The sequence below is a fragment of the Wolffia australiana genome, chromosome 14 (genome assembly GCF_029677425.1).
Source record: "Wolffia australiana isolate 7733 chromosome 14, ASM2967742v1".
Taxonomy (NCBI): Eukaryota; Viridiplantae; Streptophyta; class Magnoliopsida; order Alismatales; family Araceae; genus Wolffia; species Wolffia australiana.
In genome coordinates this window covers 8,480,641-8,494,327 of record NC_135848.1, presented here as the reverse complement: position 1 = coordinate 8,494,327, position 13,687 = coordinate 8,480,641, and the positions used below count along the sequence as shown (strand labels likewise).

At 43.0% G+C, this 13,687-nt stretch overlaps 1 protein-coding gene across 1 annotated transcript; it reads right to left on the bottom strand.

Annotated features, from left to right (window-relative positions):
• Window positions 1-4,278: 4,278 nt before the first annotated feature.
• On the bottom strand, window positions 4,279-8,870 carry TOM2A (tobamovirus multiplication 2A). The gene is made up of 7 exons (XM_078586308.1): window positions 8,770-8,870; window positions 8,216-8,604; window positions 6,604-6,703; window positions 6,318-6,398; window positions 6,068-6,172; window positions 5,187-5,402; window positions 4,279-4,490 (listed from the first exon to the last, which is right to left on the bottom strand). Exons 2-7 carry the CDS (start codon window positions 8,479-8,481, stop codon window positions 4,389-4,391), a joined length of 870 nt encoding a protein of 289 aa, XP_078442434.1. The 5' UTR covers window positions 8,482-8,604; window positions 8,770-8,870; the 3' UTR covers window positions 4,279-4,388.
• Between the last annotated feature and the right edge of the window lie 4,817 nt (window positions 8,871-13,687).

Here is a 13,687-nt window from a genome sequence, read left to right as displayed (position 1 = left end):
AATTCTTTTCATTTCTGATGCAATGTACATGGTTCTTTCTCTCTCTAGAGGTTTGTGAGTTGGTAAATTCGTGGAGGCTCCTTTTGCTTTTTTGTTCTCTTCTTTTTGGAATTTCCTTATTTTTGTTCTTGTTCTTGGTGTCCTGGACCTTGAGCCCTAAACCATTGCAGAAATTTTCAAGGTTTTTTAATATAGTTTTTCAGTTTATTAGATTCTGGTGTTCTGGGAATTTGTATTCTTATTCTGCTTATTCTTCTTCTGACGAAGTTGATGTTGATCTTGATGTTGATGTTGGTGTTGAAAAAATGTGAAATTTGTATCCTGGACCAATTCTTTTCACTTCTGATGCAATGTACAGGGTTCTTTCTTTCTCTAGAGATTTGTGAGCGGGTAAATTCCTGGAGGCTCCTTCTGCCTTTTGCCATTTCCTTGTTTTTATTCTTGTTCTTGGTGTCCCGGGCATTGAGCCCTGAACCATTCCAGAAATTTTCAAGTTTGATGGTGATGATGATGATGATGGTGATGGTGATGGTGACGTTGATGTTCATGTTGATGTTGATGTCAATGTCGATGTTGATGTTAATGTTGATGGTAATGATGAAACAATGTGGAACTTTATCCTGGATCAAGGTTTGTCGCTTAATTTTTTGAATTTTAGTGAAGGGGTTTCAATAAATCCTTTTATTATAGGGTAAGGAGCTAGGCTGTTCTTCAAATTATAGGGTTTCTAATTCTTCTCCGTCAATTTTTGGTTTTTTATGAAGTTTTTCGGTTGAATTAGACTTGGGAATTCTTAGAAATCTTATTCTTCTACTTCTTCTTTGGATGATGATGCTGATGGTGATGGTAATGATGATGCTGATTTTAATGTTGAGGTTGATGATGAGACCTGGATCATGAATGAAACATTCTAGATTCAAGGGTTTTCGATTAAATTTGTTATGTTTAGGGTAAGGGGTTTCAAGAAATCATAATATTATTCTTTCGATGATAATGAAGAAACCAAGCGAATTTTCATATCATGAATCATATCCTTCTGATGGAAATGATGATGAAGATGAATCGCCGTGAAGTTTCAATCCTGTTTCATTATCCCTTCACCAAGTCTTGATGTTTTCGAGCTTTTTCAATTAACTTTTTTAGTTCTTATGTGAGGGGTTTTGAGGAACCGTCGTCTTCTGATGAGTATGATCATGAAACCACATGAACTATTGCATCATGAAACATTCAGTGATTTTACTAGGGATTTTCCTCAATTTTTTTGGATTGTGGTGTCTGGGAACCCATGATTTTCTTGAATGTTATGTTCTAGATGAACATGAGATGATCAGAGGAACTTAATTTCTTCAAAAAAAAACAGAGGAACTTAAGAGCTATGACAATTATCTCCGTTATTTTCAATGTCTTCATTTTCATGTACATCAAGTTAAAGCTTTAGATTTTTCACTCGACAGCCATGCATAACAGAAGAAGATGATGAAACCACTCATTGTTTCATCGTCTTGATCAGAAGCCCTGGCGCAATCTAGAATTTTTAAATGTTATATTAAAGGTTTCATGACTTGGTTGAAAAATGTCATTGTTTAAATGAACCAGAAAGGATTGGTGTTATATAATCTCTTTAGTGTAGAATTGTAAATGTCTCTATTTAAATATGAAGAGGAAACACCCTAGTGAAATAAGACCAAAATGCCCCTAACCAGGTTAAGAAGTGCCTAAGATATGCCTTTGGAGGGACAAAAGATATTATTAACTGAGAGATTATTGCCTTGGCTCAATAGTCCACCAAAGATGATGATGCCTAACATACCCCTCCCACTCTCAGTGCCGGCCCTCGACCGTCACTAATTGGATCCTTACCTCGTCTTAGATTGCTTGCTCCCTATTCACACTCCCATCCTCTATCGATTCCTTTCCCGTGATCGTCACTTCCTCACCGCATCTCCAGGCAGCTCGTCTCCTTAGATTCACATTCCTGGAGATTTCACGCTTTCACCACATCTCTAGGCGGCTCATCCCAACTCAATCCCTGTCTCTTCCATTCAACCCCTAACCTACCAAGTTCCATTGATAAAACCCAAATATAGGTTTCTATTAATTTCAGAAATGCCCTTTGCAGAACAGTTGAGGTTAAAAGAGGAATTCATGCTACGTTTCATAAACCCTGAGTAGTTAATCATTCTTGAGTTGTAGTATCAGAGGCTTCCTATTTTGGTTTACAGGAGATTATGAGCATAGAAGTCAACATAACCTCCCCTGTTGGGAACAATCTAGATGAAAGGGTGAAGTAGAAATCATTGGGGAAAAAGATGTCCAGAGCAGCTGAGGAGAATTCTTTAAAGTACTAATAATCAAATTTGTATTCCTCTTTTTATGAATTTCTTTGATCTTATTGCCAATATATCCTTCACTGCTTCAAATCTTTGACACATCAATAGATAAGAGTTCTTAAAAGTGCTAGCAGCAACTTTGTTTCTCCACAGTGATTTGCTTTAGTCCTCTCGATCTTTAAAGTTTGATTTATATTTCTCTAAACCAAAGTCATCTAGACCACTAACCATCTCCAGGTCCTATATATCATGACATTATTTGGGAGAAACACAAAACCCCAAACTCATAACTTGCACATTTTAATGTAAAACCTTGAAAATGCTACACTGAATAGAAGATATGGGTAATAGCTACTGTGTAAAGAACATGGTTAAGATGTAGGTTGTGACTGTGGAATTAACATAGACAATATCTATTATTGGCGACTTTGATATATGTTATCCTGAGAAAGCAGCCAACTACCTATCTCGATATTGATATCGACGTCAGAATGCGGCACACTACTGGATATTGGACAATAAAAACGGATATCGAGAGCCATGGAACGAGAATGAGATAACAATATTGTTAAGCAGACGATGATATGAATGCCGATAACGAAATGCATAATGGATGCCATGAAGAATAATAACATTAATTATTATATTGTATGAGAAGTCGCTAACAAGGAATCCAGGAAGAGGATATCCAAGAGAGAGGAAGAAGAAATGCAAGAGAGGTAATGGGCTCGAGGGAGAAAGAATGAGAGAGAGAAAAAGCAAGAGAGTCTGAGAAACAGAAAGAGAGGAAGAGGAAATGTGTGTGAGTGATAGAGAGGGAGAGAGAAAAAGCAAGAGGAAGTCTGAGAAACAGAGAGGAAGAGGAAATGTGTATGAGTGATAGAGAGAGAGAGAAAGAGAGAAAACCTGCGACAACATGCTGCTGCCATCGCCGCCAGCTAGGGTTTGACGGTCCCGGTCCGATCCTGTTTTCTGGCATGGACCTAAACCTTACCTGAAGTTCGGTCTGGTTCCGGTCCAGTCTTGTTCGGTCCCGGTCCGGTCCGGTACGGGGGGTGGCGGAGGCGTTGTGCTCGTGGAGCAGCAGCGATGAGCGCTTGGGGCACGTGATGGAAAGGGTGACAGGGAGGGGGATGGGTAGTGCAAGGGACAGGGTCCGGTCTGGTCAGGTTTTTTGGCATGGACCTAAACCTTACCTGAAGTTCGGTCCAGTTCTGGTCTGGTTTTGTTCGGTCCGGTCTGACCGGTCGCCGGTCTAAAATGTCAAAGCCTACCACCAGCAGTTTTCGGCTTCATGGTCATACCTATATTTCAGGGACGCAGACGGGACAATTTTTTTGTCCCCGGACGAAAAAATCGTCCCGTCCGAGGATATGGACGAATTTCGGGACGAACATTCGTCCCGTGGACCACCGGACAGGACGGCTTTCGTCCCGTGGGACAAAAAACCGTCCGTCCAGACGTCTAGGACGATGGACGGATGGATGTGGACGAAAAACCGCCGGATTCACATCCGATGGTTGACATCTCGCTACGTGGCCTCGCTATGACAATTTGCATCAAGGTCCTTGTGTTTTTTTGCACGTTCAAACTGACGCTGCTCAGAATTAATTGTATATATGTCCATTTGCATTCTCTCTCCTCCATATTTCCCTTAAAATACTTAGAAAAATCAATATTAATATATTAAAAATATAAAATGAGTTTTTTTGTCCGAGACAAATTTCGGGACGAAAATTTGTCTCGGGAGGACTGGACGGGACTAAAAATCGTCCCGAGATTATTGGACGGGACGGCTTTTTGTCGGCGGACGAAAAACCGTCCCGTCCTTCGTCCCAGAGCTAACATCGGACATAGGACGGGACGAAATTCGTCCTGTACCGTCCTTCATCCACGTCCGGGACGATCCGGATCTATAGTTACACCCTACTATCATGGCAAAAGAAGCTTATTTACCTTTTTTTAATATATGATAAGAAAAGCCAGAATCCACGAGAAAGTATCTGCTGCGTCAAAGGAATAACAGACTTAAGGAAGACTCAACGGCATGCAGTTGACTTAAAGTATAGCACAGCGACTCTCCTCTCTTGGCGTTGCCGCCTGCGGATATCTGCCCGGGTCTGATGGATTGTAGGTGAACTCCGACGTGTCCAGCCCATACTGCCCATGTACATAAATAGGTCAACCGAGATGCAGAGAGTCAACACTTGACCAAAGAAGTCAATACACATCTTAAAAGAAAACTCATAACCAAAAAAATCAACCATACTGAAGTGTCAACCTGCATCCATGAAAGTTAATCAAACAAATATATGAAGCTAATCGTTATCCCCACACTTGATCAAATAAAGCCAATAAATTTATCAAAAGGCAATGCACAACTAAACTAAAATACCAACCCCTGACCAAATATTTCAACTTGCGACCAAGTTATTTTATAATTTATGAAGTCATCCACAATCTAAAATGACAACCCATATCACAAAAAAGATGAGAATTAGGATAACTAGCCAAGAGAAACTGAGTCAACCCAGAAAATGGTACTACTTCAGAAATGGCATATCCAAAAGTTCAATTGATGAATGAGTTAAATATCAAGTATTTTTTGAAGATTAAGTCCTTTTTCAGAACTGTAAAATACGTGATTTTTTAAACATCCAAAAGTCAACTCACTAAAAAAGTGGCCAACAGTGTCTAGGAGTCAACACATCTATTGACAAAACTTAGGTCGGGGTAAAGATTTTGCAATCAATACTTGTTCCAAGCAGAAAAAAAAAATCATTTCAAGGGATGGAAATAAGTTATCCCACCAAAGAAAATTAGAAGAATAAGCAAAATTTGAAAAATTGAACAAACCTTCTCTCTCATCCGCTTGCTCCAGGCGTCGTTTCTGCTGGGGAGGCGCTGATCGAGCCCTCCGGCGGCAGGTACGCCAGCAGCTGGAGACTCCTGCCGGTTGACCAACGGCTGCCTGAGCGTTGACCTTGGAGCGACAATGTACTCATCGTCACTGTCATAGTCTGCTGGCAAGTTTGCAGACCTAACTGCTAACCCTAGAATGAAAACCAGAGTCTGCAACCATCAAACAAGCTTTTCTGAGTTAGTACATTCGCATTCTAGAAACGGTAGAGAACATTACTAAGAGGTTTATCATCATCCACAGTAAGAAAATCCAGATTTTTTACTTTATATCTGATCTATGATTTTAAAGCTAATAGATATTGCAATTGATGCACATCCAGATTTTTAAGAAAATCCAGACTTTTTTCTTCAATTATATATCTGATATATGATTTTAGAGCTCCAGGCATGATTTTTTTACTCCTTGATATGAACTCGATATATATGATTGAGAAAAATCTTTAGTTTCCAAGTCAGCAGCTGACATGGACCACTGGAAATAAAAACCAGCATCTACACACTTCAGAATAAGGTTTTTAAAGCTAACAAATTCACATGTGAAGATGGCAGAGATTTTTTTACGGTTGGGAATTTGAATATAGAATTAAGATAGTCGCATAACTTAAAGCGGTGAATATAGAATTAAGATAGAACAGAAACATTAATTTTGATCAGGTACAAGTAATGAAAATAACAGGTCTATATATATCGAGTGAATGGATTTATCCCTTCATCCGCATCTCTCTCTAAAAATATATGCATCTCTTTCTCTCTCTCCCCTTTTCACACATAAATAGAGAGATAACCCATTCTATAAGAACCGAATAGAAGCCCACCTCAAGAATGACAATACCAAGTGCAACCCATCTGACGATCTTCCAGTGCTCCTTCAAGAAGTCGTATATCATGATGAAGTTTCCTGTTTTGTCCTCTGGAATCAACTGTCGTGTAGAATAACAGGTCAGCCAGTCACATGTAAAAGTAGAGATGGCGACAGAGACAGACAGACAGACAGACAGACAGACAAGAGAGAGAGAGAATGAGAAACAAGGAAATCAGACGTAAGCAAAATGGAAACGAACTCACATCCCTCCAGTCGTGATAGAAGAACATGAGGGCCGCGCCACCCAGTTCCACCAGGATCAGAAAAATCAAGAGCAAGGAGTACTAGCCATATCGTTAAGAAAACAAGTTTTGATGAGATTCCAAGAATGGAACTGAATAAAAATAGTTAAAACAAGTGTTGATGAGCTTCCAATAATGAAAATAAATACAAAAGATAACCATGAAAATAAATAAACTATATACAAGAATGAAAATAAATAGGAAAAACAATTAAAACTAACAACAATGAAAGAGCACGCAAGGATACAAAAGACAAGCAGCATCCATTCCTGGCGGTAGCTCCAACGCACCCAACGCACGATATGAAAAATAGAACAGCTCCAATCCCAATAAATAGGAAGATGAACCTGCAATCCAAAACGCCAGCAGATTGATCAAGAATTGGTACCATTTAAATGTCAGCCTTAACAAATGTCATTTCTTGAGAGCCAGAAAAAACACTTGAATCAGGGTCCAGTAATCAGCTTGTATCGGATCAGCCCTGATCTAAAGATTAGCCCCTGAACGCGATTAGATCTATCTGATTCCAGCAATAGGATCAGCCAGACGGAAATCAGATCGATTAACTGACCCTGCTTAGTCGTGACCAAAGCTATATGATCCTATAGTGTGGATCTATTGGTCGGTGAACAGTTTGGATTAGACCACAAGATTTGAAGAATCAATTGGCCCTGCTTGTGACCAGATCGATCCGATCCAATCAATTGGATCGGCCGAATCAAGATGGGATTGATCGGTCAATCTGATCAATCCTAGAGACCACCAACCCTTAACTTGCATAGAATCTTTCTTTGAACTTCAGATATTTTTAATTCATATGATTTTTAGTAACTTGTTCTCTAAATAAAATCATGGCGCTTGATTTCATAGCAATGAGAACACGTAAGAAGTGAATGCATATTAGAAACACGGCTTTAAGTGATAGTTACCGTTGCAACTTTAGGTAAGATTACTTTCCATTGACAGACACTGTAACAAGAACTTAATCGCGAGCTATTGAACTAAACTAATCAACCAATATCCTAATCAACCACAAGCAAAAGTCGAATAAATGAGCGAAAACAAGTAGAAACATATCAGAAAAGTCATTTGTTCATTATTAATTACAATTAGCTGGTTTATTTTTGAAAAATTACAGTTAGCTGATAACTACGATTATCATATTCCAGGGAGATATTAATAATAGTCCACTTGACTTAGAGGAAGTCAAGTGGGGTTAGTATAATAGTCAGAATATTTCATTCAAATTTGCATGTTCTGGACGTCAGTGAAAATCTCATGCAGTACATAAAATTGAAAGGTCCAATAAAAAAATAAAATGTAATCAAATAAAGCTGTTTAAATATAGGATTAAAATACAGAATGCGCTTCAAAATCATGATTACCACTAGTATAAAGGAATAATTCACCAAATCGATCGTAATGACAACCAGATGAGCGTCAAATTTTCAATTATTTTTTCATAAGATCGTAATGAGATCTTGAGGTCATAATCATGCATGCGCTAATACCGGCACCAGACCAACAAAATAGAGCAAACAAACAAAATGATACTAGAAAATAAGACTGATTACAATACATGACTGCACTAGAATAAGGGAGTAATTCACCAAATCGATCTAAATTACAGTCAGATGAGCTTCAAATTTTCAGTTTTTTTCATAAGCATGAGATCTTAAGGTGATAATCATGCATACAACAAGGATAGCATCAGAACCACAAAATTAGAGAAAAGAAAAACAACCCGGAGACGATACTTCGCAATAAAATCTTCTCATTTGAGAAGTTAAAACAAGTCAGAAATTAGAAACTACGGTACAATTGAAGTATAAAAAAAGATAAAATGTGGATGAACATACCAAGCTTTGGGAAGATTATCAGCAATGCTTTCAGAAAGGGATATAACAAGTAACATCGGCCGTCCGAGCGCAATAATATCAGCGTTGGAGCTCAAAGGCGGCATCGAACCCGGGGGCATAGGCTTGTCACCGCCTCCTCCTCCAGAAGTAGCCCTTTTCCACTCCACAAAGAGGTAGATCCCATATCCCACAATCGTCAATCCCGAAACAGTCAAAAGGAAATTCAACAGCTTCAGCATGCATTCCAGAAATCCCCGGCAAGCCATCAAAACTAGGGTTTGTTCTTCCTCCCGACGATTCAGCAAATCCTCACTCTCCGATCGGCGACCAGGAGCAGTAATCTCATCCTCAAACCCACCTCGCAGAAGGACGCCACTCGATCGGACGATCTGATTGAAGAAAAATGTCGAATTATCAGTCTCGGGCGCCCAATTCGTCCTTAACCCACGAAAATTAGGTGCTCGAGAAAAACAAAAAACTGCCCATAATTGGAATGAGCCCGCGGAATCGAAAATTTTCACCGAAATCAACGAAGAACAGGTAAAATCACTGACCTTTCTTACGAAGAATGCGAAATTCTTCTTAAAAAATGAGCGATCTTTGATAGATTAAAGAGGAAAGCAGAGGATCAAAGCGCATCGCTCTTCGCTCGTTTGCTTTGTCTTCTCGTCACTTCCTTTATTTATACCTATTGTTCTTTCACATGCGGTAAGCTCACCGGCGGTGCCCGTATCCGGGTAACACGTGCGGGTAAGTGAGGTCGCACGTGTTACCCAGATTAGTCCTAGGTATATTCTTTGCGGCCAGTATTTTTTTATTTTCATTTTATTTTTTAAGGTTTTCTGGGTTCTTTGAGATATTCACTTTTCCAATAACTTCTCCATATAAAGTTGGATTAATCTTTTCCAATAACTTCTCCATCCAGCAGCTCCACCCAATTCTCTTGGTTGTTACCCAGATTAGTGCCGGAGGTATTCCTCGAGCATGGAGTTAACCCGTTCCGTCTGACCATCGGTCTAGGGGTGGAAGCTCGTAGAAAACTTGAGCTTGGAGCCCATATACTTAAACAGCGACTCCCAAAAACGACTAGTGAATCTTGTGTCCCGATCACTGATAATGTACAGTGGAAGACCCCAATACTTCACCACATAGGACATGAACAAACGAGCCACACCATCTGCGTGCACCTCCGACGTGGTGGGGATGGAGGTCGCATATTTGGAGAAGCGATCTAAGACAACCAAGATGGCGTCGTGCCCACCCATGCGCGGAAGGCAAGTGATGAAATCCATTGAGATGGATTCCCACGGTCGGCTCGCCCTCGGGAGAGGTTCTAACGTTCCAGCTGCCTTGGTTTTCTCCGTCTTGTCTTGTTGACACACCAGGCATGAACGGACATAGGCTTCCACATCCCGATCCATTCCCGGCCAGTGGTAACTGCTGGACAGGAGCGCAAGCGTTGGCCACCGCCAGGTGTCGGCGTGGTGTGTCGTGGGCCGTGAGCTTCCGGCGCAGCCCACCCGCACGCGGCACATACGGTATGTTCCCACTTGCGTATACGATGCCGTCCTCAGTACAGAATCTCCTTGTCTCACCCGCAACAATGCGCTTCATCAGGCGTACAGCTTCCGGATCATCTTTCAGCGCCAACTTGATTTCGTCGAGGATGCTTCCTTGGAATGCTGAAAGTGCTGCCATGAACACCTCTGGTTCCTTGCGGCTTAGGGCGTCGGCCACTTGATTGGCACGCCCCGGCTTGTACTTCAAGTCAAAGTCGAACTCCGCCAAGAAGTCTTGCCATCTTGCTTGCTTCGGGGTCAGCTTCTTCTAGGACTCGAAGCAGCTGGTGGCCACGTTGTCAGTGTAGACCACGAATTTTCCTCCGAGGAGATAGTGGCGCCAGACCCTCAGGCAATGTACCGCGGCTGTCATCTCCTTCTCTTACACCGAGTACCTTCCCTCCGCGTCGTTCAACTTGCTGCTTTCGTAAGCCATGGGGTGTCCATCCTGCATCAAGACACCTCCAAGGGCGAAATCAGAAGCATCGGTGTGTACCTCGTATGGCTTGTTGAATTTGGGTAAGTGGAGCACCGGCTCGCTGGAGACTGCACTCTTCAGCTTTTCAAACGCTTGCTGGCACCGATCCGTCCACTACCACTTCATGTCTTTCTTCAACAAGTCCGTCAAGGGGGCCAGCTAGTCGGGAGAAGCCTTTGATAAACTTCCGGTAATAATTCGCCAAACCAAGGAAAGATCTCAGTTGTGGCACCCCCTTCGGCTCCGTCCAATTTCTGATGGCCTTCACCTTCAAGGGGTCCATGCGTACGCTTCCCTTCACGACTAGGTGTCCAAGGAACTCGATCTCCTGTAGTGCAAACTCGCACTTTTTCGGATTGAGGTAGAGCTCGTGCTCTTTCAGCTTGGCCATCACCTTCCTCAGGTGCCTCACATGGTCATCCAAGCTCTAGCTGTATACAAGAATGTCATCCAAATACACAACCACGAAATCATCAATATACTCCCGAAAAATGTTTTTCATCAAGCAACAAAACGTAGCAGGAGCATTTGTGAGCCCAAAAGGCATCACACAAAATTCAAAAGATCCGTAGCACGTCACGCACGCCGTCTTCGGTTCGTCCCCCTCCTTGATCCGCACCTGGTTGTACCCGCTCTTCAGGTCCATCCTCGAGAAGTAGCGAGAATCGCCGAGCCTGTCAAACAGCTCTTCAGCATTCGGTACAGGATATTTATTTTTCACTGTTACCTTGTTCAACGCTTCTTCTTTTGGAAGAGAACTGGAGCGCGGAAGGGGGCTTTGGACGGTCGGATGAGCTTGCTCTCCAGCAGTTCTTGGAGCTGCTTCCTCAGCTCCTCCAGGTAAGCGGGGGGCATCTTGTAAGGCGCCCGTGCAGGGGGACGTGTCCCAAGGAGTAATTCAATCTCGTGGTCCACATCCCCCTTGGGCGGTAACTTCGCGGGGAGCTGTGCGGGCATCACCCCAGCAAACTCCTGCAGTATGTCCCGAATTGGCCCCGGTAGTCCACCCGTGGTTGCGTCGGGGTTATTGTCATCGTCATCACCCCAACTAAGCGCCGCCTAACAGGCTGGTGCGCACCCCTGCCTTTCACCCTTTCTCCGGGGTACCGGCCCTCGTATGGTGACGAGGAAGGTCTCTTCCCCCTTCCTCAATCCGTCCTTAATTTGCATCGCGGACAAGAGAGCGGTGTTCCGTGGCTTCTGGACCCCTTGGTCCCTCACGAAGCATAGGTGAGATCCCTCCGGGAACAGTACGCCGCGGTACTGGGGGAACACGACAGCGCATGAACCCATCAGCATGTCGAGACCCAGGACGACCGCAAAGTCATCCATGGGGGACACCATGAAGTTGGTCCGGCCCTCCCACGTTCCCACCTGCAGCAACACCCCCTTGGCCACGCCGACAATGTTTCGCGCTTCCGAGTTGACGGCCTTGATCTTCCCCGCACTTGGGGACAGCTTCAAGCTGAGCTTCTTTGCTTCTTTCTCGGCGAGGACGTTGTGCGTCGCCCCCGTGTCGACCATGGTCGTGGAAGGTTTGCCGTTGATCAGTACCGGTACGTGCAGGAAGTTCAGACCTTCATACTGGACGGGGGTTCCTCCCTGCAATGCCGCTAGGCACTGGAGGGGGTTCAGGGTCACCGTACTGCTTCCCCCGGGAAAATCCAATTGGGGCGGCGGCACGACCATCGCGTTGACGTTGGTGGCCGCTGCCGTCCCCCTTGGGCAATCCCTCATAAAATGGGGCCCTCCGCAAGCGAAGCAAGTTAACTTGTTGGCCCCACCGCGTGGACTCTGTTTCCACAGTCTTGGGCTCTTGCCCTTGTCTCGGCTCTTGCCGTGGCCCTGTTTAAACTTCCTCTTCAGGCCTTGACTTCTTGGCACTGGCGGTGCCTCTGCGCGCTCCTAGCGCGGCTTATACCCCTTCCGGGGGTACGTGGCGCTTCCGCAGAAGGCCACGTCGCCCTCTACTGCTACAAAGCGGAATAATTCATGGTTTTTTGAATAAAAAAAAATTGATTTATGCCTCTGTGTGTAGCGCGGTGCGCGCCACGCACAGAGGGCGACGTGTCACGCCCTCGCGCATCGAGCGCTTTGTACTCACCTGTCGCGTACAAATCAAACTTATTGTGTTTTGAAATTTTTCTGTTATGCAGGGGTACGTGGCGCAATTTCGTGGCTCAGCGCTTGAACAAAGGCCCACCGATCGGCGAATCAGAGCGCGCCACGTCGCACTCTAACCGCTCGACCTGAGGAGAGAGAAAATAAATTCAAAATTAGGCCTAAATCTTCAAAAAATCATAACTTTTCACCCTGATATCCAAATGACCTGAAATTTTCAGGGTTTGTTTGTAATAATCCTAACCACCTTTCTGAGCCAAGAACACTATAAATTGGGCTCAGAAAGGTGGCGAAAGGGAACTTTGATTTTGAGCTCCAATACAATTGGCCTGGAGGACACAGCTTATTTCAACAGTTCAGATCCGGATTGGGGCCTCTCCAAAGTCTTGTAAGTCTTCATACCTCTTCAGATTCGTGATTTCTTGAAGTTCTAACATGCCAAGGCATAGGCGAAAGGTATATGCCCTAGATTCATGAATTTTTAGAGAGAAGCAGAGAATATTTGGTTAGAAACCAAAAATTCTATCTTAGAAGTTAGATCTAATCATAATTCAACATTTTCTATCAGTTCGATCTGTCAATTTTGAACAGATCTGACTGTTTAGACAAAAATCCCCAAATTTCATGCACTTTCTCTCTCTAGATTAAACTTTCGCTTTCTCTCTCTAAAATTCAAAATTCAAGTTTCAATTCTTTAATTCTCATCAATCTGAACTTCCACACAAAATTTCATTCAAAAATTCTCTCATTCAATACCTTAATCCTAAAAATTTCATAAACTCTCTTAATTTTCTCTCTCTTCAAGTCTCTTACATTGAAATTCCACTTAAATTCACTAATTCACTCAGAAATTATTGCAGACTGCCTCTCTAGGGTTAGACTCCTTACTCATCATTTTACTAAAATCTAAATTGAGAAAGGAATTATAAATTTCATTGCATAAGCCTAAGCAAACAACGACAAATTAGCGATTATAAACCGTAAAATTTAGGCCTATCAGTCTTCCCGGCGAGAACCGTTGAACCGCGGTTCGGGGAGGGTATGCTTCCTCCCGACGTCGTTACTAGGACGACTGCTGGCACCTTCCTCCAGTCTTTCCATCTGGAGTTTCAGCGTCAGGACCATCTCGGTCAGTTGCCGGATGGTGTCCTCGTGTTGTCGAACGGTCTCCTCGAGACCTTCTTGCCTCTCTCATGTGATCTATCTTTTTTTCCTAACTTTTTCAACCTGGTGGAGTTCTTTGTACAAACATTTTTTACCTTATCTGCTTTAATAAGCAAATAGAATTTTGTGGCCGGTATAATTAGTCTTTGC